Here is a 26,178-nt window from a genome sequence, read left to right on the forward strand (position 1 = left end):
TGAATTTCATCTCATGGTATTAAAACTGTTTTTAGTTGTAGTGTTTAACTGTTAGCATTTTTAATTATCATTTCAAATGTAGTAAAAGAAGCAACTTTGCAACACTACAGTACCCCATGGAAAATATATTAATCTAATTTATAATGGATAAAGGGTTAGAACAATGACGTAAATTAAACTCAGACTGAAGTAAAAACAGGATTGTAAGTCTTACCATAGACTTTTTTTCCTCTCTTAACTGAACGTGTATCTCTTGTTCTTTTTTCTTGTTGATTATATTGGAAAATATCCACTTCAAGATTCATTTTCAGGGATGATATTGTTCATGCTAAAGGTCGCTGAAGCAGCCATTTTCCGTTCCAGTTATCAGGTCTGTCCCTATTAATCTAAACAGCAGGCATGATATATGAAATGCCTTCTGCTCTCTGTATTGTTTGTTTTAGTGACTCTCTCTTCTGCTTTAAGTATTGTTCTCTCCTGCTTTTACCTCTCTACTGTTTTGTTGAACTGTTGTAAGAACAGGGGTTGTGTAAATCTGTTCCAAATGTCATGCAACATAAAGGATGATGTGTGTGGCTGTTATTAAAGCTGATACTACTTATACATTGGAAAAATTCAGATGTCAGTATTAATTATCTTCAGCTGGAAGGTTTTCACATTGCATCGTATATGGTACTATGAAAAAGGAAAAGAGCTGGGCTTATAATGACAGAACTGTCGTCACAAATTTTCAGTTGAAATGAAAATGTTTCCTGCCACCTCTCTTCCAGTACAGTTAGTGTGTCACCACTTTTTTCCCAAAAAGTATATCAAATTGTATTGTATTAGAAAGCAAACTGTTGTACAATACATGGACAATATAAACTTTAAAAAGCAAGCAGGTGAATACTGGAAGATACATGACTTTAAAACCACAGTGAGCAGTCTTTAAAGATATTGTATCTACAGTGCTTTGCTTGGTACCTTAATGTATTTTGTGGGGATATACATTGAAAGTGTTTAACATTCCACTGGCATAAAACAGTTAAACTCAGCATCCATACTACATGCCTTCATATAAACTTCAGATCCTGATTCAGTGAGGAATTAAGGATGATTCAAAGCAGAGCAATAGTTAATCTAGTCTGATATCCAGTGGCCAATCCTGAATGCTTCCTTGGGAGGTGTAACTCCTCCCACTTACCACAGTACCATTAGGTGGACATTTCTGTTTGGCCTCAGCTGATAATACTTAGTGTATAAGCCAATTTAAGGAATTTTATCTGAATTAGTAAATTACAGCTGCTGTTATTACTTACATAAATTCTTATGAAAAATTCCTGAGCTGTTTGCCTCAATGATATCCTTCATATAGTTCCATAGTTAAATTACACATGGCACAAAGTATTTCCTTCTTAACATTGAATATATGGCCTTTTAATTGTGAGTGCTCTCTGGTTCTTATCTTACTGGAAATAGATGCATCTAACTGGCTTTTTCGAGATCATTATGTTAGCAATCTGTACTCTCGCTCCTCACTCTTGTTTTTCCTTCCTCACCTAGTAGATCTAGGGAAAAACTTTCAAAAGCACTTAAATCACACTTTCAAAAGTGATTTAGGCACTTAGGAGCATAGGTCTCATTGACTTTAAGACTTAGGAACCTAAATTACTTCTGAAAATGGGACTTAAGTGCTTCTGAAAATTTTACCCTTAGTCCTTTAACCTCCTTCTCTCCACCCACTCCCAAATCAGTACATTTTTACCATTTTCATTGTCCTCCTCTGAATCTCTCGGTCATTTTTAAGATATAATGACCAAATTTATGTGTAATACTTAGGTGAAACCATACCATCAGTTGATACAATTCTGTATATTTTTTCTATTCATTTTGCTGCTGCAGATCGAGCAGATGTCTTCAATTAGTTTTCCACAATATTTTTTAGCTCTTTCCTGAGAGGAATAAACTAATCAGTATATAGATAAATCTCAAATTGTAGTCTTACCTTGCACTTTTCTCTAACTTAATCTGCCCATTGTGTTGCCCAATTATCTGTTTCCTTAGGTTCTTCAGGAATTGATCACAATCCTTCCTACAAATTTACTAATTTAAATTTTGTCATCAAATCGTTACCACACCATTCACCTCGTTTTCTAGATCACAGTAAATGTGTGGAATGCTATTTCTAATATTCTGCTTGGAGTGCCCCATTGTTAGACATGTGTCGAGTTGGCTATGTACTCAACCATTGCTACTGCTCCATTTTAATTAATAGCCCTTTCTGGACTTCAGTGGTAGCTCCTCCTGTTATGCAGATAAGGCCAGAAGGCAGCTAGTCATCTTTTGGACTCACTAGCCGTCTCTCCCATCTCCATTTCCTAGACTTCCTCTTGACTTGTTTAGCAGGGCAGCTGTGTGTTCATTCACGTGCACTCTCTCTCTCTCTCTCTCAGCAAGAAGTGCACATGCCAGAGTGAACTACTTTCCTGAATCTCTTTAAGCAGTTTTGATAAGATCCTTCCTTATGAATATGTTGAACAGAATTGGTCCCAGTACAGAGCCCTGGAGGACACCTCTTTCCATTCTGAAAACAGACTATTTATTTCTACCCTTTGTCTCCTATCTTTTAACTACTTACTGATCCATAAGAGGACCTTCTGTCTTACCCCATGACTGCTTACTTTGCTTAAGAGCTTTTGGTTAGGGACTGTGTGAAAGACTTTCTAAAAGTCCAAGTACGCTATATCCACTGGATCACTCTTATTGACATGCTTGTTGACCCCATCAAAGAATTCTAGTACATTGGTGAGGCATGATTTCCCTTTACAAAAACCATGTTGCCTCTTCCTCCAGCAAATCATGTTCATTTGTGTCTGTTAATTCTGTTCTTTACTATAGTTTCAACCAGTTTGCCTGTGACTGAAGTTAGGCTTATGGGTCTGTAACTGCCAGGACTGGCTCTGGAAGCCTTTTTTAAAAAATGGCATCACATAAGCTATCCTCCAGTCATCTGGTAACAGAAGCTCATTTAAATTATCGGTTACATGCTACAGTTAGTAGTTTTGGAGTTTCACATTTGAGTTCCTTCAGAACTCTTGGGTGAATCCATCTGGTCGTGGTGACTTATTGCTGTTTAATTGATCAATTTGTTCCAAAATCTTTTCTTAATGACACCTCAATCTGGGACAGTTGCTCAGATTTGTCACCTAAAAAGAATGGCTCAGGTTTGGGAATCTCCCTCACATCCTCAGCTGTGAACACCGATACAGAGAATTAATATAGTTTCTCTGCAATGGCCTTATCATCCTTCAGTGCTCTTTTAACATTTCAGTTGTCCAGTGGCCCCACTGATTGCTTAGCAGGCTTCCAGCTTCTGGTGTACTTAAGTTGTGCTTTTTTTTTTTTTTTTTTTTTTTTGCGGTTACTTTTTGCATATTTAGCCAGCTGTTCTTCAGATTTTTTTTTAGCCTTCCTAATTATATTTTTGGACTTCACTTGCCAGAGTTTATGCTCCTTTCTGTTTTTCTCAATTGGACTTAATTTCCAGTTTTTTAAAGGATGCCTTTTTGTCTCTAACCGCTTCTGTTACTTTATTGTTGAGCCACGGTGAAACTGTTTTGGTCTTCGCTGTTTTTTAATTTGGTATATACATGGTTCAAAAAAGAACTAGATAAATTCATGGAGGATAGGCCCATCAGTGGCTTTTAGTCAGGTTGGGCAGGGCTGGTGTCCCTAGGCTCTGTTTGCCAGAAGCTGGGAATGGGTGACGGGGGATGGATCACTTGATGATTACCTGTTCTGGTCATTCCTTCTAAAGCACCTGGCTTTGGCCACCGTTGAAAAACAGGATACTGGACTAGATGGACCTTTGGGCTGACTCAGTATGGCCGTTCTTATATTCTTACATTTAAATTGAGCCTCTATTACAGTGTTTTTAAAAAGTTTCCATACAGCTTGTAGGGATTTCACTTTTCGTACTATGCCTTCTAATTTCTGTTTAACTTCCTCATTTTTGTGTAGTTCCCCTTTCTGAAATTAAATACTATTATGGTGGGCTGCTGTAGTGTTCCCTCTCTCCCACAAGGTGAGGGGGACAGGGCAGAAATGGTCCAGTCAAAACCATAGAAAGTTCTCTGAATGCTGAAAGGACCAAGGATCCTTGCTTTGGCTAGTTCTGCCCCTAACTGCTGAAGTCTCTGGCTGGTTCCTCTTTGCAGTTTTCTACCAAGCCTGTTAAATGAATCCAATTTTTCCATAAGAATTAATATAAATGTATGTGAGGGTTAGGTTCCAGGGAAAATTTTTTCACTAGACAAAAGACATTATATACGTATACTGTATAAGTTTTAAACTTAAACAGTTTAATACAGGTATAAGTTTTAAACAATTTTAAACAAACAGTACTGTATTCAGCAATGATTGTGAAGCTTGGTTGAGGTGGTGGAGGAAGAGGGTAGATCGTCTGGTTGCTCCTTTTGCTGTTCTTGCTGAACTTTTCCAACTTGAAAAAACACATCTAGAGATTGTTTTGCTTTCCTTTTTATTTTTTTCCTTTGTAAATTTCTTTATAGCAATTCATTACATGACCAACTCTCCTAATCGCTTTGGAGCTGTGTTCCCTGTCAGGGTGGTCATCACTAAGGATTTGCAAGCCAGCTTCAGTCATTTGGAAAGCTTCAGAAAGACATTTGGTAGTCAAATTTTGGTGGTTTTTTCTTCTTTTACTTCTTGGCCCTCTTCTTCCATTGCTCTCATCACCTCTAGTCGCATCAGATCTTCATTGGTTAGCTCTTCTCCATGTGATTGCAGAAGTTGTGTAATGTCAGATTCTTCCACTGCATCAAAACCTGCTTTTTTGGCCAAGCCAAGGATATCTTTCTTCATAGAAGGGACAACATTTTTAAATCCTTTTAAGTCATTGACACATACAGGCCGCAACATCCCTCCCACACTGTTCATGCATGCCTGATTAACTTGAGCCCAGGACTCACCAATGTTGTTGATGCATTTGAGGATGTTGTAGTCATGCCAAGATTACTGAATCGTAGGCTTGCCTTCCCCATTGGTGCCTCGGATGAGCTAGTTGAAAGTATGACGTAAGTAATAAGCCTTAAATGCAGCGATGGCTCCTTGGTCCATGGGTTGGATGAGTGATATGGTGTTGAGTGGCAGAAAGACAACTTGACGTTTTTGCACCGGTCGTCCAGGTTGATTGGATGAGCCGATGCATTATCAATAAGTAATAAAATCTTGAAATCAAGATTTTCCTTGGCACAGTATTCTCAGCCATTCTGAAAAAATAGCTCCAGTTATCTATGCCTGCTTACTGGCTCTCCAAATGACCAGAAGGTGTTCCTTTGAAAATTCCTTGAGAGCACGTGGTGTTTCAGATTGGTACACTGTCAGCAGTTTCATCTTCATGTCTCCGGCAGCATTACCACTTCGAAGCAAGGTTATACGGTCTTTAGTTGCTTTAAATCTGGGTGCTGTTTCTCCTCTCGGGTAATGTAAGTCCATTCAGGCATCCTCTTCCAGTAGAGGCCCGTTTCATTGACATCAGAGACTTGCTTAGGGGAATAGTCGCCTTCCTCAATTATTTTCTTGAGATAGGGAATTTTTTAGCTGCTGCAGTAGCGGCACTAGCCACCTCGCTGGACCTCTTGATGTTATGCAGGTGGAAGTGTCTCTCTTGAACTAATCAAACCATCCCCGACTTGCTGTGAACGTCCCTGTACCTGATCCTTTACCTTGGTCTCTCTTCAAATTGTCATACACACTTTTTGCTTTTAGCTTGTATCACTAGCAAACTTTTATAGGTATGTTCTGCTGGTTTTGGTCCTCTGTCCACACTGAGAGAAGAAGCTCCATGTTTTCCATCAAAGTACTTCTTGATCAACTTATTTTAGTAGCACGAAGTGGTGTTACACATTGAGCACTAGCCCTGATCTTGTTGGCATTATTCCGAATTGTTCTCTCAGTGGTCGGAGTAAGACTTAGAGTGATGTCAATGTCTACTGAATGCTTGCCTGGATCAAACCTGCTCCCCTACTGGAAGTCCTGTGGGTTTAGGCTAGGACTAGTTATGGAGTTAGATTCACTTGCAGGTTCTTAGTTTCACAGGCGCTCTGCTGGAGGGCTAAAGGCCTGTCTTCCAGAGTGTGCTGCAAAAACCGGCCCTGCTGTACCTCCTATAGTAACCATGCACTCAGCACCGGGGCAGCACTGCAGTCAGTGTAGCTGTGACTGTTGTAAGAGAAGGAAAATGTTTGCTGAAGGGCTGCGCTCCTCCCTGCTATGTGCCTGCAGGGGCAGAGAGATGCAGCTGGCATTGAAGTGAATGGGAAAGCTCCCATGGATTTTACACTTCCATGGGAGCAGAGCCAGGTTCTGTGCATCCCTACACTGCTTCTCCCCCTTGCTGGAGTGAAGCAGGTGCAGGAACTCTATTAACTTGCTTCCGCCTTGTGTTCTTGAAGAGAGGGGAGTGGATGGAATGTTGTGTTGGTAGGCACAAGACAGTAAGGCAGGGCAGCTGCTGTGCACCTCCCACAGCTGCTTTGCAGGCGGCTGGTGGCCTCTGGTGGAGTCTCTGCAAGTGTTCAGCGGGGCGCCCTATTCCTGAGGAGGGTGGCGGCTGGACCATAAAGCGATGATGAATTTCTGGGGGGCAGAGTGCACGTGGAGTGTGTTTACAAACATAGTTAAGAGGCGCCCCCGCCTTACTCCATACAGGCACAGCTCGCTGCAGACAATGAAGCAGGCAAGGAGGCTGAAGGTGCCACATTAGGCTAGGAAGTGCCTTGAGCAGCAGCAGCTTCTCCCACTGCGACTTAGGTACAAGCAGAGGCTCCGACTTTGCTGGGGGGGGGGTGCTCAACCCCCTGCTGTGCCCGAGACCCAACCCCACCCTCATCCCACCTCTCCTTGCCCCCTCTCCACCTCTTCCCCCGAGCACACTGCATCTTCGCTCCTCCCCAGCAGCCTTCAGAACATGGCAGAACAGCTGATTGTGGGAAGCAGAGGATGCAGGGAGGAAGGGGGGAGGCGCTGACCTGCAGGGCTGTCAGTGGGCGGGAGATGCTGGGGGATGGTGGAGGGGAGCTGATAGAGGGGCTGCCGACCCACTCTGGTTCCAAGCCCCTATGAGGGTGGGCTGCTTTTCCAGAGAATCCTGCAAGCGGACAAAGCAGGCGGCCAAACAGTGTTCAAAGGGCTAATACGATTCTTGGATGTATAAGCAGGGGACTATCAAGTAGGAGTAGGGAGGTTGTATTACCTCTGTATTTAGCTACTTAGTCCAGGTCTGGTGTCCACAATTTAAGAAGGCTGTTGATAAGTTGGGGAGGGTTCAGAAAAGTAGAATTGGAAAACATCTTGTAGTGCGAGTCTTGAACTCAATTTGCTTAACTTATCGGAGAGAAGGTTACAGCCTGATCATAGTCTTTTAAGTACCTACATGGAGAAAAGTTATTTAATAGTGAGCTCTTCAGTCTAGCAGACAAAGGTGTAACAAGATCCAATGGCTGGAAGCTGACACTAAACAAATTGAGGCTGGAAATAAGGCTCAATTTTTTTATTAGTGAAGGTAATTTACCAAGGACTGTGGTGGATTCTCCATCAATGGCAATTTATAAATGAAGATTCGTTTTTCAAAAAATTGTGTTCTAGTTGAAACAGGAATTAATTCAAGGAAGACCTGGACTGCACTTCAGATGATTCTTAAACTCTAATATGAGCTCTGTAATATTGCTAGTGTGTTGTTTTTTCTTTGAATTTTTAGACTTGTGGTCTCTTGGCTAGACCACAGTTGGAACCATTGCAAGGCTGGCTGAGCATGTTTCCTCCTTCTCCTGAATAGTGTAGACTGACAGGTCACTTCCTTCTGTGATTTTGCTCTTCTTGTGATGGGTGAAGTCAGGATATGCTTGAAATGATACCTCTTCAATCCATCTCAGTCTGTAGTGTTGGTAATGGATGCTTCAGTATTATAATTCAAGGCCTCTAGACACTAACCTTCATGTGACTGTTTTGAAATTTAGCACAGTCTGCCTGGCCTACAAAGCATTCCTTTCCAGGGCTTGATCTTGGCTGAGTTACACTAATGTAGAAGCCTGCTACTTTGTTCGCTAGGATCATTTTTTGTTTTATGAACATTTCGAGCCTTTATGGTTGTGAAGAAGACCTTGTAAAGATGAACAGTGTATAGCCACTATATAGATATCCACAGAGAGCCCAGAACAATAGCTTGAGAGGGGGAAAGCACCTCATGCATCTCTATGATGGATTCAGTTGTTTAGTGAGTTACAATAATGTAAACATTTCAATGATTTCAGGTATTAAAGCTTGTAAGAAAGGAGCGGGACAGTTATGGTATGAAGGGTTATACAACCTGCTATGACAGCTCATTTTAGTATCCTGAGTGAGTGGTTCATGGGTGAGTACTATTGCCCTTCCAAATTGTGCTGTGGAACTAAAAGACCACAAGAGAGAAGATGTAGCTCAGAGATCACAAAGAGGAAGCCAGGTCCACAGAGCTCAGCAGGGTATCCCAAGTGTCGTCTGATCACGAAGGTCATCCTTCCCCCAAACCCCTCTTTAGGTAGCAGGGGTGTTGTCTGCTATTTTGGTGAGTATGTGGCTTTCTCCCTGGCGTTAGTGGTTACTACTCTTTCTTTTGCTGTAGAGTTGGCAGGATACAGAAAGTCTCAAAGAACTATTGTTATAGTAAAAAGCTGGTATTTTTCAGACATTGAAACTAAATAGTTTTGTGTGAAACCAAAAGGTTTTTTTTCTGTTCTTCAAAATATGAGTATTATGGTGGGGTTTGTTTTTTGGTGCTTAGTCTTCAACTGAAACTTATAGTTGAGCCAGTGGACTTTTTTTGACTTGTAACCTCCTAAGACGAGGAAAGTTGAGTAACTAGCGTGAGAAACAACTGTGCAGTCATTTTATATTTTTAAATAGAAAGCTTTTATTTTGAGAAAATAGTGTCTTTTAAATTTTGAAAAATCCATTATTACAGAGCCTGAGGGAGTTAAGAGCATAAAACTCATTGACTCTTAAAAATCCTTCCCTTAGTTCAGCTTCTATATTGTGTAACTCAACGTTTGGTGGCTCTACTTCCCTAATTCAGAACAGTAATATTTCCACTAGGGACTTTCTGTTGTTGTGCTACCACTTTCAGGTTTTTTTTATTTAGAATGTAAATATAATGCCCTGAAGCTGAATTTCTAAAATCATTCTGCATGCCTTGTAGGATTGAGTATTGGGGTTTTTGACTGGCAGTACATTTTCTTTTAAGTTAGCATATGTTTGTAGTTAAGACTACAAACTCAAAGTATTGAATATCAACTGCCAGTAAAAGGAAAGTCACTTTTATTGTGACCTTCAGCAAACCCTAGTTGAAGGTTATTTGCTGTTATAGCAAATGTTCGGTTATGTAAAGTGTCACATTATTTTAGCTTCAGAAAAAAAGGCCATGAAACAGTCTACTGTGTGTATTATACTAAAATTTTAAAGAAGTAGTATTGCTCCCTCCACTACAATTCCGTTGCAGCTATCCTTTTTCCTGAGGTTTGCGTGAAGGGGAGAAAAGAGAGAGCTATGCTACTGGGAGAGAAGTGAGAGAGCATTCTTGTACTGGAGAGCAGCAACTTAGTTCAGACAATTTCTTTTATGATCTAAAAAATGAGTCACATTAGTTTTTATGTATAACTCTTAGTCCCATACTAACAGTCGTGTTATGGTGAATGAAATATGGAAATAATAAATGTATCAGAAATATGACAATTAAATGTTTTTGTAAACCTCACCCAAGAACACTTTGTTTGCGATCGTTCATTGACTATTTTGATTAAACTTATGCATGCTACACAATTTAGGGTGCATTGACATCCTTCTTAAAGTGAAATTTAATGACAGATCCAGGACTGGAACAGTTGCAGATTGATTTTTTTTTTTTTTTTTTCCTTCTCCCCAAACAGAGTTGTATTAAGTGGAAAATTACCCAGTCTCTTACTTCTTCGCCAGTAAGCATTCTCCTCCTTAAAAGGACAGATCCTTAACAATTTTCGCTTGCCATTACATGCTTAACTTTCTCTTCATAGGTCAAGCATTTGCTGGGGGAATCAGTTATTTTTCAGGGAACATCATTATTTATATATCTTTTGTATTTAACAATTTTTAAAACACTAGCGCCTAAAATGCTCTGTTAAGTGTATATAAATATTTTAGCATGTTTCATTAGCCAAGATATTTTTCTGTATTTGGGCCTGGGATGTTAATGCAATATTAGCTGAGCTTTGTAATTTTTTCCATTGTGAAAACTGTTAGAAAAAGTCTATTTTGTTTTATATTTCAAAGAGTGTTCCAATTTAAAATTTACTGAGTGTTTTCCTTTTATGTTTGCCTGGTTGACCTATTTGAGGGTCATTTTATAGCTTCAAGTAAAGGAAGACCTTTCTCTTGGTGAATTTATTTAAAGCAAGGCGCCCTCAGTGCGCTGACAGCATTTACAGCTGAATGTGCCAACAATTTCCGGTGTTAAATTGTGTTTCCCTTCCAGTAATTCTCCTGAAATGACAGTTGTATTTTGTTCATTTGACATTTTTTTTTTAATATTGTTTTGGATTTGTAACACTATCACAAAGGTTTCTGTTCCAAACAGGTGCCAATAAATTATTTAAAAACAGTTGACGTGAAAAAAATAAAATCAGTACCAGCCCAGCAAAAATGGCAGTCATTAAATCATATAGCAATAGGTAAATGAGGAAAAGTATCCCAGCTTCTGTAAATATTTCCCCTTAAACAACATCTAGGTGTCTTCGTGGAGCGCATCTTGCCAGCTACACTTCCCTTTGGTTACGTCTACCTGCCGTTAGACCTCTGCAGCGGGCGCCTGTCTCGGGCTCATGGGGCCCAGACTAAGGGACTGTTTAATTGTGGTGTAGATGTTTAGGATCCATGTGCAGCCAGAGCTCTGGGACCTTTCCACTTCAGAGGGTCCTAGAGCCTGGGTTTCAGCCTGAATCTGAACATCTACAATGCAGTTAAACAGCCCAAGCCAGCTGGCACAGACCAGCTGCAGGTGTCTAATTGCAGTGTAGACATACCCTTTGAAGCCAAGGAAGCTCCAGCTCAGGCTTATCCACTGATCTGAAGTGTTTCTAAAAATAGGCAGGACACAGGCTATTTAGGGCTTCATAGGTATATACAAACATGTTATGTTCCGACCACGGACAGCCATGACAGATCATAGAGCATTTGTATTATAGGTGAGGGCATTAGTACTCCCTATAATTAAGGTTGCTTAACACTTCGTATGTAAGGCATTGTTTTCAGTTGTGTATAACTAAGGCTATGATTATGTCATGAAGGTCAGTGGAAGTCATGGAATCCATGACTTCCCTTGACCTCCGTGACATTTTTTGCCCCAGGGCTGGAACTCCCAGCCAGCACCCCTGCAGCTCCTCACCCCTGCCATGGTACGGGAACCCCCTGTAGCTGCCCAGTGTGAGAGGGGAGCTGTCCTGCTTGATTGTTTGGGTCAAAGAAATGTGTAGACTAGACATTTCTGCAACAAAGTGTTTCTGTAAGAACGTCATTGGAACTAACAATGGACTGTGATTAGCAATGGACTTAACAGAAGTAGCTGCGGGTGCAGAGCGCTAGTGGTAATATCTAATTGCCATAACATAGTTTTGATTTATGAGTTTATGGTGATGTTCTGGGGTAGAGGAGAGACTGAAATGGTAGACTGAGAAGGGAGCAGAATGACTGAAACTGGTGACGAACTAATTATTTTGTAGTCCAAACAAGCAAACAGCAATTATTAGAAAGGAATTATCACTAAAACTTTTTTCGTTGTGTAGATTTTGATGTATCTCTCTAACAATAAGCCAAATTGTTTACTTTTAATTATTCAGACTTTTAAATTCTTTATTGTACATCTGTTGCTCTGGTTTCCAAGGGGATCCATAAGGCAGCTTGTACATATTGTTTGCTATATGTTACGTAGAACAGAACACTTTTATAAATTGGCAGGATATAGAGGGTATATTCCTGATTCTTAGACATAACTAATATAACTTGGAGGATTTCAAGTGAGGCCATTGATCTAATGCTAGTTAATAGAGTTGTTCTCCCCCCTCCCCGCAAAAACAAAACTAAAACCCCCACCCTTTTTTATCTCAAGGATAACAAATTTTTTAAAGCAGCAAATATTATCATATTTTCTCATGTTGCTATTCTACCTCCAGAGAATCATGCAAAATGAATATTAAAGAAAAATTATAATGTTATGTTCAGTCTTTTCTTGGCAGATTATCCAGGCTTTTTGTCCAAAAGAAATCTTAATTTCTATTTTGATGGAAAAATTAGGTACTAAATGGGCATTCCCCCCACCCCCCATTGGTCACTCAGGGGTTTGGAATTCAGAACATAAAGATGCTCAGATAATGTGGTGCCATAACCAGGGTAGCATCTAAGTGCTAGGGACAGCATTGATGCCTGGGTGGTGCATTCTGTAGGGTAGACCCTGCCATGGCGTGATGTGGAGGCCCTGAAGTTACTGAGTAATCCTATTATCCCCAGGGATTTGTTTACCTTTTTCCTTGAGGTTGGAAAGCATACATTAACTGTTTTCATTTCTTCTTCAGGATACATAACAAAGAGAATGCTGGAGCTGAATATATTGATAAGTACAGACAACTGGAGGCGCTAGAATTGGACAAATTTGACACCGTTCACTTCATCTGTGGACCAGGTAAACAATGAATGTTCTTTCCCCACTTTAATCCTTTATATAAAAAACCCAAAAAGATTAAACTGTAGGGTCTGTTTGTGGAATATTATGTCTGCACTTGTGTTTTGTTTAAGGATGTCCTGGTATTAACAAATGAACAGTTGACTTACATGTATAAGTGGGTTGTGTGCAGATGCAAGTGCACAGATGCAGTTCGCTTTAATAAGGTTATATATACTTCATTTAGAATTGCAATATATGCATATATTTGTGTTAGAAGGTTTATCCTTCTTTACTTAAAGAGATGGTTTGTGGTAATAATTTGGGCCTAGTAAGCCTTTCCCAGTTGTAAGCCCAACTGTGGGAAAGTAGACTAAATATAAAATATTCTAATCACCTGTAACAATAAATTTTGATGGAAAAAGCTACAAATGGATGATGGACTGAATTAGTCCAAACAAAAAGGCCTACTGATACAACTCAAGCACTGTGTTGAGATGTCATGCCTGGTAAACAAAAGGAGTGTGGAATTGGAAACTAATAGCCTAAAATTGATGGGTTGTAAATTAAGCCTAATTGGTGGATAAAATGAGAGAATGGGCTATTATCCCCATCACTCTCTTTTGGGGTCCTTTAAAAAAGGTAGTCTTTTTTTAGGGAGAGTCTCAAGTAGGCTGGCTGGGAGACAGGTGGACTGTAAAGAGTGAGCTTTCACCATCATGGCTGCCACTTCCACTGTGGCCTGGGACCTTGGGATTCACCATCAGACCATTGGGCCTTAGCTATCCTGAGCCTGAGAGATGTACAGGCCAGAGAGAGGGACCCAGATGACTTTGCCACCTCCCCTGGCTTTGGGTAAATCCTGAACACTGCCTGGAATGTGAGACTTTGTCTACTCCCTGCTTTGCTTCATTCACCCACCATATTTCTTCTTTTGTATCTTTTTGCCATCTCTTTACTTTAAAGAGTTGGCTTAGTCAAACAAGACTATATCCTTTGCAACACTGGTGAAAGCTCATGACCAAAGAAGCAGCTAAAGCAATCCCCTAAATAGCCCTGATAACTGGTAAAAGTTTGTGAGGTTTCGGAGTGGCTAATGAGGCTGTTTGCTGGGCTGTGTTTCTCGAGCAGTGAGGTTGCAAATAGGAGTCAGCACCAGAGACGTTAGCTGTTCTTTGCTTGTCCCTTTTTTGTGTGTTTGTTTTCTCGGAAACATGGTTTGAAGCTGTTGAAGTCCAGTCCTCTCAACTGACTTTTCTTCTCCCACTCTGCCTCCCAAAAGGACGGCTATTACCCTCTTTAATACTATTGGAAAAACTGTCCAACAAGAATTTTTTTTCCTTTTAAAAACTCTTTAGCTAAAGTGAAAATGAATAAGGAATATTGTTAAAATGAAAGTCTTAATCTTACATTTCAAACATAACTGTTTTTCCTTTCTCTGTATCTTTAATAAAAGTTTTAATGGTTTGCTTGCAATGGCACTAAGCATGTTGAAGTCTCTGTGCTCAAAACCTTAAACCAGGACTGTTTAGAGTTGTACAGTGACTGGGTCTCATTAATATCTTTGACTCGCTGGGCCCATTTAATCAGTCAAAACAAACACAATGTGTCTAATATAGAAATTAACTCTTCATTCTATATTGTTCCATTTACCAATCCAATTGATTGTCATTTTTCTCAGTCTCTTTTTCCTGCACTGCTGTCATCCACTTCAGTTTATTTCTGTGTATGTGTGTCTCCCCCTTCAAAATGCCCTTAGTAGAAGGAAATTTGACTGCACCACTCTCCCAGCAGCTCTGGTAGAAGAAGTGTGAAACTGACTAGGATGTCAAGACAGCTCAGCTTCAAACAGTTACCATGCTACTTAACCTCAAAATAAGTTGATGTAGGACAGCCCTTTTTTTGAGAAAGATACAGTGCATGCCCTAGTCTTTTCATCTCTTTCAGTGATGAGGTGAGAGGGCATCAAGTTGGCCCAGTTTGTGAAGTTTCATAAGAGAAATTAGCTAAATAGTCATTTAATTGCAGAATGCCTAGTTGTGCCATTATATATTAATAGTGATTATGGAAAAATGTCATTTGTACATCTTTTCCTTTGCTAACACAAGATTTCTACCTCAAGTATATTTTCTAGTGCTTTCACCAGTTTATTTTTAAACGAGATTGGTGCTTGCAATTCTTTTCATGAAAGAAATAGGAAGTTTATATATTCCAGCTGAAAATCTTGACTGATATTCTGCCTGATAAATTTATCTTTTCCTAATATCCTTCCATTTCTTCTATTTCTGTTTTCTTGGTCTGCCCTAAAACTTCTCCTTCATGTTTATGGCCTCAATATACTATAAATAGTTACATCCCTCCTTTGGTCACTTCCTTTCTGTCACTTACTGAAACAGCATTTATTAATTATCCCACTGAATATAAATAAAAACACGGAATAGCATATGGATGCTCTCCTGTTATTTCTCTCTTGTCTGCTTCCTCCCATCCCTTTTCTTTTCCTACTGTTCCACTTCGTCATGGTGTAGGAGCTAAGTTTATGCAGATTCGTGTGTTGCAGTCAATCTCTTCTGATCAGTGCTCTGCCTCCAGCTGTATAGTATCAATTGAGGGAAAACTGAACAGACTGGATAGTGATGGGACTAGAAGATGCCCTGTAGCATTCTGGGACAAAGCAGCAAAAACCTAGCAAGACTTTCCGTATCACAAAACATTCAAGACATTTGAAATATATGGCTGCTACCACTTCTTCCAAATAAGCAGATTCAAGGTTCCTATGGTTGGATAGTGTTAAAAGAGAAAACAGCATCTGAATTTGAGAAAGGTGAGAATAATATCTTCAGCTTCAGCCTTCAGCTTCTTGGGCACGTGGCGTCATGGACACATGAGATGTCTATAGACATGGCAGATCTGTTTACACTCCGAACAATGAGAAGCTACACAAGCCACTGTCAATGCCCTCCAGGGTCATACAGTTCCTGGAATGATGGAAAGACCCATTCAATGTCTGTGTAGGGATTCCATTCACACAACCTCCATCAGCACTGATTTGAACAATAGACACCTCTCTGATAGACTGGGGAGCCCACCTAAACAACTGCAGACTTCAGGGAAAATGGTCTCCCATGGAAGCTGTACTCAATATTGACCTTTGGGAATTAAAAGCCATCAGAAATGCCTGTGAACAATTTCTTGCATTCATCAGGGATACTTACACAAAAATCATGACAAATTACATAGCGTGCATGTTTTACATAAGTCATGAAGGGGGCACCAGATCACCTTCCCTTTCCATGGAAGCACTAAAACTCTGAAATTGGTGCATCCACCACAATGTACTCATATCAGCCACTTGCCTGGCAGAGAGAGAAAATATATCAGCCAAAATTTCTCACACGACCATGAATGGGAAATGAACCCAACAGAGCTGCACAGCCTAGTTTGTTGATGGGGGAACTCCAACAACAGACCTGTTTGCTGTTTACCAGAAGGAGAAATGTGTCTGCTACTGCTCCAGAGCTGGACTGGGGAAACAGTCCCTAGGAGATGCTTTCTTTCTTCAATGGGGCAGAGAGCTGCTGTACGCCTTTCCTCCATTCCCTCTAATATTAAAGATCCTATTAAAGATAAGGCGGGGAAAAAGCAGAAGTTATATTTATTGCCCCCACCTGGCCGAGATAAGTGTGGTACCTATATCTGATACAACTAACAATGTATCCTCCTGTTCCTCTTCAACCCCTTCCTCACCTACTCTCCCAAAACGACAGACAGATCCATCCAGCTCCAGGCTTGGCTTCTTCATGGTTCTAACATATAGAGAGCTGCTGCTCTGAGGAGATGAAGGAAGTGTTACTACATAGTAGGAAATTGATGACTCGTCGCACTTACCTACCAAAGTGAAAATGATTCCAAATTCCATTCAAGTTGCTCCTTCCCTTTGATCTTAAACTATATACAAAAACTCAAAAGGGCTAGTCTTTCTCTTATCTCACTCAAAGTACATCTTGTGATCATAACAGCCTTCCACCAGCATGTGGGTGGATATTTGGTATTCACCCATCCAACGACATGAAGATTCCCCAAGGGCATGCAAAACCTCTTCCCGCATACCAGATGCCCTACTCCAACACGGGACCTCAGTCTGGTTCTAAAGACCCTCACTAGACCACCCTTTGAATGTATGGCCACTTGCTGTCTTCTACACCTGTCAATGAAGACAGCATTTCTGGTGGCCAGCATCTCGGCGCAATAAATGGGAAATAGTGACATTGATGGCGCACCCACCCTTCATGGTCTTCTTTAAAAACAAAGTCACTCTAAGGCTGCACCCAAAGTTCCTCCCCAAGGTACCACATGAACCAGCTCATTTCCCTTCCCACCTTTTCCTAAAGCCACAACGTGACAACAGGGAGGCAGTACTACATGATTTTAGGAGAGCCATAGCATTTTTTGTACACAGGATAATGGGCTTTAGGATATCTCCTAAACTCTTTCCCTCCATTGCTGATGGTTCCAAGGGGTCCGCAATATCAGTTCAAAGGCTCTCCAAATGGGTCTTGAACTGCATTAACTATTGTTATTATGCCCATAACTTGTTACCTCCATCAGGAATTTGCATGCACTCCACGAGATCTGTTTCCACCTGGTCTCATTTGTTAAAGATGTTCCCGTCTCAGAAATCTGCAGGGTAGCAACTTGGGCCTCTGCTCATACTTTCACGGAACATTATGTGATTACTTGAGATTCAGCGTCTGATGCTATCTTCAGCTCCACTATATTATCATCAATAAAAGACTCCACTTTGAAGCCCTAGCCCTCCATAGGGAATTCTGCTGTGAAGTCATCTCCAGTGGGGCACCCATAGGGACACTACTTGAAGAAGAAGAGGAAGTTACTCACCTTGTGCAGTGATGATAGTTCTTCAGGATGTGTGATGGTGCTCCATGACCTGCCCTCTCCCCTCTGCTTCGGAGTTCTCAATAAGGGGCTCTGCAGTAGGGAAGGAACTGAGGGCAATTTGCCTGTGCAGCGCTAGATAGCCTTGAGGCAGTATATGAGGTTGGAGTGTATATGTGTGGGTTTGAACAGACACTGCTACCTAAAATCTCTGATCAGAGTGTAGATACACCTACAGTGGAGAATCCATAGGGACACACATCTGGAAGAACCATTGTTAATGAACAAGGTGAGTAACTTCTTCTGGTAAACATTCTGTACAGAGAGAAACCTGAAGCAAATTACACAATTATACAGTTCTTGATTCAGGACAAATACAAACCCATGGTGCCAGGAAAGTCAGTCATAGGATTGATCCTCAGCCCATGTTCTGCAAAGGCCCACCTTTGCAGAACATCAAAAGAAGATTAAGATGACCATAATGGAAAACAAGTGGTGTCACAGAAACAAAAAATCCAATTCTTATTGGAGCCTGTTGGGAATTCTGATCTCATGGACAGCTCTCACAACTGGTGAATGCAGAGAATCTTTTTTTTTAAGGAATCTTCCTGATTTAGTTCAGGAAATCGGCATCAGAAAAAGAGTGCAGCATCCACCAGCTGGAACAAAATCAATCCTTGAGCCTCAGAACTGTTCCTTCCATGGATAACGGACCTGTTTAGGTTGCAATTGTTAGTGTCTGATAGGGTTTTGATAACAACTTTGGAAGAAAGTGATCATTAGAGATTCTGTAAATCTGTTTGCCTTGTAACAGACAATCTTTAGTTTTTATAGTTTAAAAAAAACATGTTAACTATTAATTAAATTTTATAGAAAGTACCACTGTCACTTATTCAATGCATGCAACCTCCCGCTCCTTGTGATTGATTTGTTTTTGAATGCTCTTTAAATTTACATAGCTAAACATACTCTAAATAAACTGCTTCCGGTGTATAGAAGTATAGGAGCGTATAGGGGTTTCTGTTTTAATGCATCTGAAATTACACTTCAGCCTCCAGATGTGAGTAATTAAAGTTATGAAAAGATCCTGAAACTTTAAAAATCACCCCTAAAGACTGTCACTGAGTTTGTCATGGACAAATTTCATGTTGATGGTAATGTGCTGTTCTGTACTGTATGCAGCAAGGCTGTAGATTACGTTCGAAGGCAGACAACTGTAGAACACATGGAACTCGCTAAACCTAAACGGAATGAAAAGAAACAAAAACAAGAGGGTGAAACAGCAAGGCCATCCACAACAGTAAAAGCATAATGAACTGTGACTGGATCATTCCAGGATTTTTGTGCATTTAACCCCCCACCCCCTCACTCCCCAAAATTCTTAAAATATAGAATAGATATAGAAATATTTGGTATATGTAAGAAATACAAATTGCAAATCTATTTTATTATAATGATTGATGGAGCTGGTAGGCTTCGAACTTGCTTAAAATTGTAAATATATCAATAAAACATTGTGTTCAACTGATACTTATATATAGTGGGTAAGGAAACTACAGTTCAGTGTTTGATTTTAATCACAGAAAACCATGAATTTTTATATTTATTTTTATCAGAGAATTTTGAGTCATGGAAAACTAGAATCCCTCTCCTGGGCAGATCAAAATTTCCTGTCTGTTTACTGCCCACAAAAGTTGAGATGAACACTTAGCAGAAGTAAAATCAACAGAGTGGCTCCTACACCAAGAAATATCTTGCTGCTCATAAATCAGTTTTGGCTGGTGAGTGACTGGAAACAGTAAGTAAAATACTCTGTAACTTCCCTGTGCTTCAGGATCTAGGATATGAGGTCGTGAATGACCTCTTGCAAAGCTGGGCAAGGCCCCTGTTATGTCTTTCCACTTTTTCACTGCTCCCCAGATCAGGAACAAGAATGGCAATAATACTGTTTATGCCTTTCTGGCTGAAGATGGCTCTCAGGCTTATTTGACCTCACACTGGATCTTTGAATGTGTCTGTCTCACAGATGAGGTCTGCTACTGCAAGACCAATCCTCCATCTGGGACCAGAAAGCTTTAAAATGAATACCTGGCTGAAAGAAAAGTTAACAAATAGAGTTTATTCTACTGGCTGGAGCAAAGTCCGTAGTTTAAGTACCATGTTAAATCAGTGTAACACAGCTTTAAGTTCCCTTGTGAGGACTTTATTTTGGATGTATAATAATGTCCAAGTAAAAAGATCAACTCTCTAATATTACTAATAAAACTCTCAGCACGTTCACAGAAAAAGGTTTTGCATAAATCCCATCATTAAATGTTTCTTAGGACATCAGCCTTATTCCTGCCCCTTAAGATCATAGAGCCCAAACTTGGAGCCTCATTCTGCTCCGTAGAGCACTATCTAGATTGAACCCTGGCAGAAGGTGATGTTATACTTCCTATCCATTACAGAGCTCTTCCCAATGTAACTCCAGTCAGATGAGGTTTTTTATTTGAAACTGAGACAGTCATAGAATATCAGGGTTGGAAGGGGCCTCAAGAGGTCATCTAGTCCAACCCCCTGCTCAAAGCAGGACCAATCCACAAATAAATCATCCCAGCCAGCGCTTTATCAAACCTGACCTTAAAAAACCTCTAAGGAAGGAGATTCCACCATATCCCTAGGTAACCCATTCCAGTGCTTCACCACCCTCCTAGTGAAACAGTTTTTCCTAATATCCAACCTAAACCTCCCCCACTGCAACTTGAGACCATTACTCCTTGTTCTGTTATCTGGTACCACTGAGAACAGTCTAGATTCATCCTTTTTGGAACACCTTCACGTAAGTGAATGAGCTATTAAATCCCCCCTCACTCTTCTCTTCTTTTCTGGCAGACCTAGAACATCCCAGTTCCCTCAGTGTCTCCTCAAAGTCATGTGCCCCCAACCCCCTAACATTTTTGTTTGCCTCCGCTGGACTCTTTCCAATTTTTCCGCACATCCTCTTGTAGTTTGTGGTGCCCCCAACTGGACACAGTACTCTAGAGGAGGCCTCACCAATGCCGAGTAGAGGGAATGAATCATGTCTCTTGAATTCTGCTGGCAATTTTCTCTTACTTATACAGGCCCAAAATGCATTAGCCTTCTTGGGAACAAGGGCAACATTGTCAACTCATATCAAGTTTCTCATCCACTGTAACCCCCAACTCCTTTTCTGCAGACTGCTGCCTAGCCACTTGTCCCCTAAGTCTGTACAGTGCATAGGGATTCTTCCGTCTAAGTGCAGGACTCTGCATTGTCCTTGCTGAACCTCATCAGGTTTCTTTTGGCCCAATCCTCTAATTTGTCTAGGTCCCTCTGTATCCTATCCCTATTCTCCAGCGTATCTACCACTCCTCCCAGTTTAGTGTCATCTGCAAACTTGCTGAGGGTTCAGTCCACGCCATCCTCCAGATCGTTTAATGAAGATATTGAACAAAACCGGCCCCAGGACTGACACCTGGGGTACTCTGCTTGATACTGTTTGCCAACTAGACATGGATCCATTGATCACTACCTGTTGAGCCTGACAATCTAGCCAGCTTTCTGTCCACCTTATAGTCCATTCATCCAGCCCATACTACTTAACTTGCTGGCAAAAATACTGTGGGAGACCATATCAAAAGCTTTGCTAAAATCAAGGAATAACACGTCCACTGCTTTCCCCTCATCCACAGAGCCAGTTATCTCCTCATAGAAGGCAATTAGGTTAGTCAGGCATGACTTACCCTTGGTGAATCCATGCAGACTGTTCTTGATCACTTTCCTGTCCTCTAAGTGTTTCAAAATGGATTCCTTGAGGACCTGCTCCATGATCTTTCCAGGGCCTGAGGTGAGGCTGAGTGGCCTGTAGTTCCCTGCATCCTCCTCCTTCCCCTTTTTAAAGATGGGCACTACATTAGCCTTTTTCCAGTCATCTGGGACCTCCACAGATCACCTTGAGTTTTCAAAGACAATGGCCAATGGCTTTGCAATCACAACCACCAACTCCTTTAGCTCCCTCGGATGCAGCCCGTCCAGCCCCATGAACTTGTGCTCATCCAGCTTTTCTAAATAGTCCTGAAACATGTCTTTCTCCACAGAGGGCTGGTCACCTCCTCCCCATGCTGTGCTGCCCAGTGCAGTAGTCTGGGAACTGACCTTGTTCATGAAGACAGAGGCAAAAAAAGCATTGAATACATGAGCTTTTTCCACATCCTCTCTCGCTAGGTTGCCTCTCGTTTTCAGTAAGGAGCGCACACTTTCCCTGACCACCTTCCTGTTGCTAACATACCTGTAGGAACCCTTCTTGTTATTCTTTAACATCCCTTGCTAGCTGCAACTCCAAGTGTGATTTGGCCTTCCTGATTTCACTCCTGCATGCTTGAGCAATATTTTTATACTCCTTCCTGGTCATTTGTCCAGTCTTCCACTTCTTGTAAACTTCTTTTTCGTGTTTAAGATCAGCAAGCATTTCACTGTTAAGCCAAGCTGGTCACCTGCCATATTTACTATTCTTTCTACACATCAGAATGGGTTGTTCCTGCAACCTCAATAAGGCTTCTTTAAAATACAGCCAGCTCTCCTGGACTCCTTTCCCCCTCGTGTTGTTCTCCCAGGGGATCCTGCCCATCAGTTCCCTGAGGGAATCAGTGTCTGCTTTTCTGAAGTCCAGGGTCCCTATTCTGCTGCTCTCCTGACACAAGGAGAAAAGGATCCTGAATTCAACCCTCTCATGGTCACTGCCTCTCAGGTTTCCGTCCACTTTTGCTTCCCTTACTAATTCTTTGCTGTTTGTGAGTAGCAGGTCGAGAAGCGCTCTGCTCTGAGTTGGTTCTTCCATCACTTGCACCAGGAAAGTGTCCCCTACACTTTTCAAAAACTTCCTGGTTCGTCTGTGATCCGGTATTGTACTTCTAAGTCGGACAAGTAAACCTAACAACTGTCATAGTATTCATTCCCTAAGTAAATTCAAGAAATATTTTCCCTTTAGTTAAGCATCAAAGTTCAGTCCTTAGGTGCACTGAAAATTTTTAGGCAGAGCAGTCATGTCTCCTGTATTCTGAGCTGATGCCACATGGTGAATCTTTTGTATTAATAGCCAAGCTCTGCATATTTGTTGTCCATTCTTAGCCATTGTTAACTTCTACCAAAGAAAGGAAATTTCTCCACACTTCTGTGCCCAAGGGAAGTTAAGAAAATACTAGAGGTGGACTGATAGTGCCACCTTTTATTATGGTTGCCCAATACTTCACATTATAAGACCTGATTTTCAGTTGTTTATACCTTTTTTGCCAAACTCTAACCATTTGAGCTGAAATTTTCAGGCAGGTGTCCGCCTCAGCCTGAATTCCTTTTTTTTTAATTTTCAGTTTTTTTTTAAATTTCAGAATATTTCAATTTCCAAGAATGAGGCTCAGGAAATATACAGTGTGTTGCCCTTTTTTTTAGAAATGCTTAAGTATCCCCATATTTTTGGAGGAGGGACTTTGTGTCGGGGATGTGCCTTTGGCCAATCCACTTAAAATCTGGATAAATTTGGTCAAGTTATAAGTCTTTGAAAGATATTGCTGTTGACACATAGTAGAGACTTGCTAGATATAATTAAAACCTCTGAAGATTTCATCCTCTGTCTCTCACTGCTCCTGCTGCTGACCAGACTGCTTGTGTGCCATCCACATAGAGCAATTGACCTACAGTGGCTAAGAAGGACCTTTCCTTCAATTGCTGCTCTAAGCTGCTTTGGATCAGGGTGGGGCCAGTCACTGGAACTGAGAGCACAGAGCCTCTCTCTCTCTTGTGGTCTGTGTGCCCTCTCCTTCCTTTCATCCTCCCCTCCCCACAAAACATGGAAGAGGAAGCTATATGATTCCAAGGCAGAAGGGACTAAGAAAGATGGAAAGAGGTAGATTGGAATAAGGAATCTGGTCATTCGGGTTGGAGTGAGGGAGAGAAATTGTGACTGAGAATTGGGGAAGGGGTGGGGACTGGGACTAGAATCTGATGAGGGGGTGGGACTGGAAGTCAGTTAGCTGGGGAATGGAAGCATTGGGGTAGGATGAGCAGTTGAGGTGGGGAGACTATCTGGAAAGGAAGATGGGACTAGGAACCAGATGGGGTGGGAAGTGGGGATTTGGGGGAGAAGAGACTAATTTGTCGTGGTAATGGGATGCTGGGGGAGAACTAGGGGTCTCTGAAAAAGAAATTGGGACAAGGACCTGCAGTGGCTGATATTGGATAAGGAGTCAGGGACAGGAGACAGGAAGCCAGTTGGAATGGGAGGAGACAGATCGGATGAGGATCTGGGACTGTCTAGAGAAGGGGAGAGACCTGGAGATGGGGATGACTGGGACAATGAGTCTGGACGGTGAGTATGAGATTTGATGGAGCCGAGGGCTGTGACTAGAAGCTTGAGTAGTGAAGACTGGGCAGGCAAGGAGACTGGGATAGGAGCAGGTTGGAGGCAGTGGTGTCAAAGGGATTGAGATTGGGGGAAATGAGCAGAAGTCTGTGCCCACTAGGGCAGAGGTTCTTAACCTTTTTCTTTCTGAGGCTTCCCCCCCCAGTGCTATAAAAACTCCATGGCCCACTTGTACCACAGTAACTAGTTTTCTGCATATAAAATCCAGGGCCAGTGTTAGGGGGTAGCAAGCAGGGCAGTTGTCTGGGGCCCCGTGCCACAGGGCCCCGCACGGAGCCTACATTGCTCAGGCTTCAGCTTCAGCCCTGAGTGGTGGGGCTCAGAGACCTGGGCTTCAGCCCCATGGGGCTTCGGCTTTCCGCCCTGTGCCGCAGTGAGTCTAATGCTGGCCCTGTTTGGAGGCCCCCCTGAAACCTTCTCAAACCTCTTAAGGGACCCCAGGCCCGTGGTTGAGAACTACTGCACTAGGGCACACCCCCTTCCAGAGCATGGAATGGAATCCAAGTTTCCTGATTCTCAACATTCCTCTTCTGTCAGCAGTCTGTGAAACCCATTTCGCAAGTTGTCAACGTCTTCTGGTGCTTATGGACATAGAGGATGACAACCTACTATTATCATTATTCCCTTTGCTTAAGAGGTGGAGGTTTGTGTGATGGATCTAAAGCAGTGGTTCTCAACCATGGGTATGCATACCCCAGGGGGTACACAGAGATCTTCCAGGGGATACATCAACTCATCTAGATATTTGTGTAGTTTTACAGCAGGGAAGCAATACAAACGAAAGTTTCATGCAGACAATGACTTGTTTATACTGCTTTCTTTTATACTATACACTGAACTGTAAGTACATTGATGTATATTCCAATTGATTGATTTATTTTATAATTATATGGTAAAGATGAGAAAGTCAGCGATTTTTCAGTAATAGTGAGCGGTCACATTTTTTTGTGTTTTTATGTCTGATTTTGTAAGCAAGTCGTTTTTTTAAATGAGGTGAAACTTGAGCGTACGCAAGACAAATTTATACTCCTGAAAGAGGTACAGTAGTCTGGAAAGGTTGAGAGCCACTGATTTAAAGGTTCCAACCTGCTGATGAACCATGTCTATATTAGTGTGATGCCACCCGATTTTTCTATCCTTTTCAGTTTGCACTGTTAAAAATCTAAGAAATTAAACATGCAAAGCTACGATGAAGCAAGCGTTTTAAGAGTTAAATGCTAGAATGAGGGTTGCCTGTGCAATCTTAATTCTGCTCCCTTGAGAGTATGCATTATAATACTCTGTTAGTTATGTGTCCCATGCTATCATAATGAATCATAAGATTGCACAGTCACCTTAATTCTGGCCTTTTCCAACTGCTGAATTTATTGACTTTGGAGTCTTTTAAAAACTTTGTTTGTGGATGTCCACTTTTAAAGGATAATTGTTTTACACCCTGGAAATACTGCCATTAAAATGTTGTTGTAATGTATGTATGGACCATAGCACAAAAAAGAATAGAGAAATTTATCAATTTGTACCTGAAAGTTTCCTATCTTCAAATCATGGAGTCTAGAAATCTGGCCTATCCTGGAGACAGTGGATCCGACAGACTGGAGAAGGGACTTGACATCTAAGGATTTAGGTTTATTATCGCTATGTGAGATTTTCCATATTCTACAGTTGGAGAAATTATTGTACTTTTCCCTCAAAGTGTATTTAATGCACATTGTGATTTAGGAAAGTAGACTTGAATTGTCTTGGCTGTAGAAGTTATCTCAACTGGAGGGAACTTCCTTGGGTGGGTCGTTCCCTGGCTGCCAATGACTGACTGGGCTGGTTCTGTCTCCAAATTGCAAGCAGCTAAAGTGTGTAAATTGATCTGTGGACCTTATGACTTGAAGAAGGGAAACTTAATAAATTTTCCTATTATATATCATCATTAAGAAATTTGAAATGTTATCCCTCAAGGTTAAATTGATCTTCCTGTTGCTCAATATATATATGGAGTCTTATTGGCCCTGGCTATATTAAAGTTCAGTTTGTTGAGATTGAGGTTAGAACAGTTGTCTGTCAGTAGTCCACCTACCACTTTTAAGGATTCCACCATTGTGTCTAAATCTGCAATATATCGTGCATTTGCTATGTTAAGCCCTAGAGTGTA

The 26,178-nt window shown here is 41.2% G+C and overlaps 1 protein-coding gene across 1 annotated transcript in view; it reads left to right on the forward strand.

Annotated features, from left to right (window-relative positions):
* TDRD9 (tudor domain containing 9) overlaps positions 1-26,178 on the forward strand; it is a 143,838-nt gene that overhangs the window by 7,864 nt on the left and 109,796 nt on the right. Inside the window, exon 2 of the mRNA XM_032771627.2 lies at positions 12,636-12,742. Within this exon, the coding sequence (XP_032627518.2) occupies positions 12,636-12,742 (107 nt within the window). The remainder of the gene's footprint in view (positions 1-12,635; positions 12,743-26,178) is intronic.

The sequence above is a fragment of the Chelonoidis abingdonii genome, chromosome 4 (assembly GCF_003597395.2).
Source record: "Chelonoidis abingdonii isolate Lonesome George chromosome 4, CheloAbing_2.0, whole genome shotgun sequence".
Taxonomy (NCBI): Eukaryota; Metazoa; Chordata; order Testudines; family Testudinidae; genus Chelonoidis; species Chelonoidis abingdonii.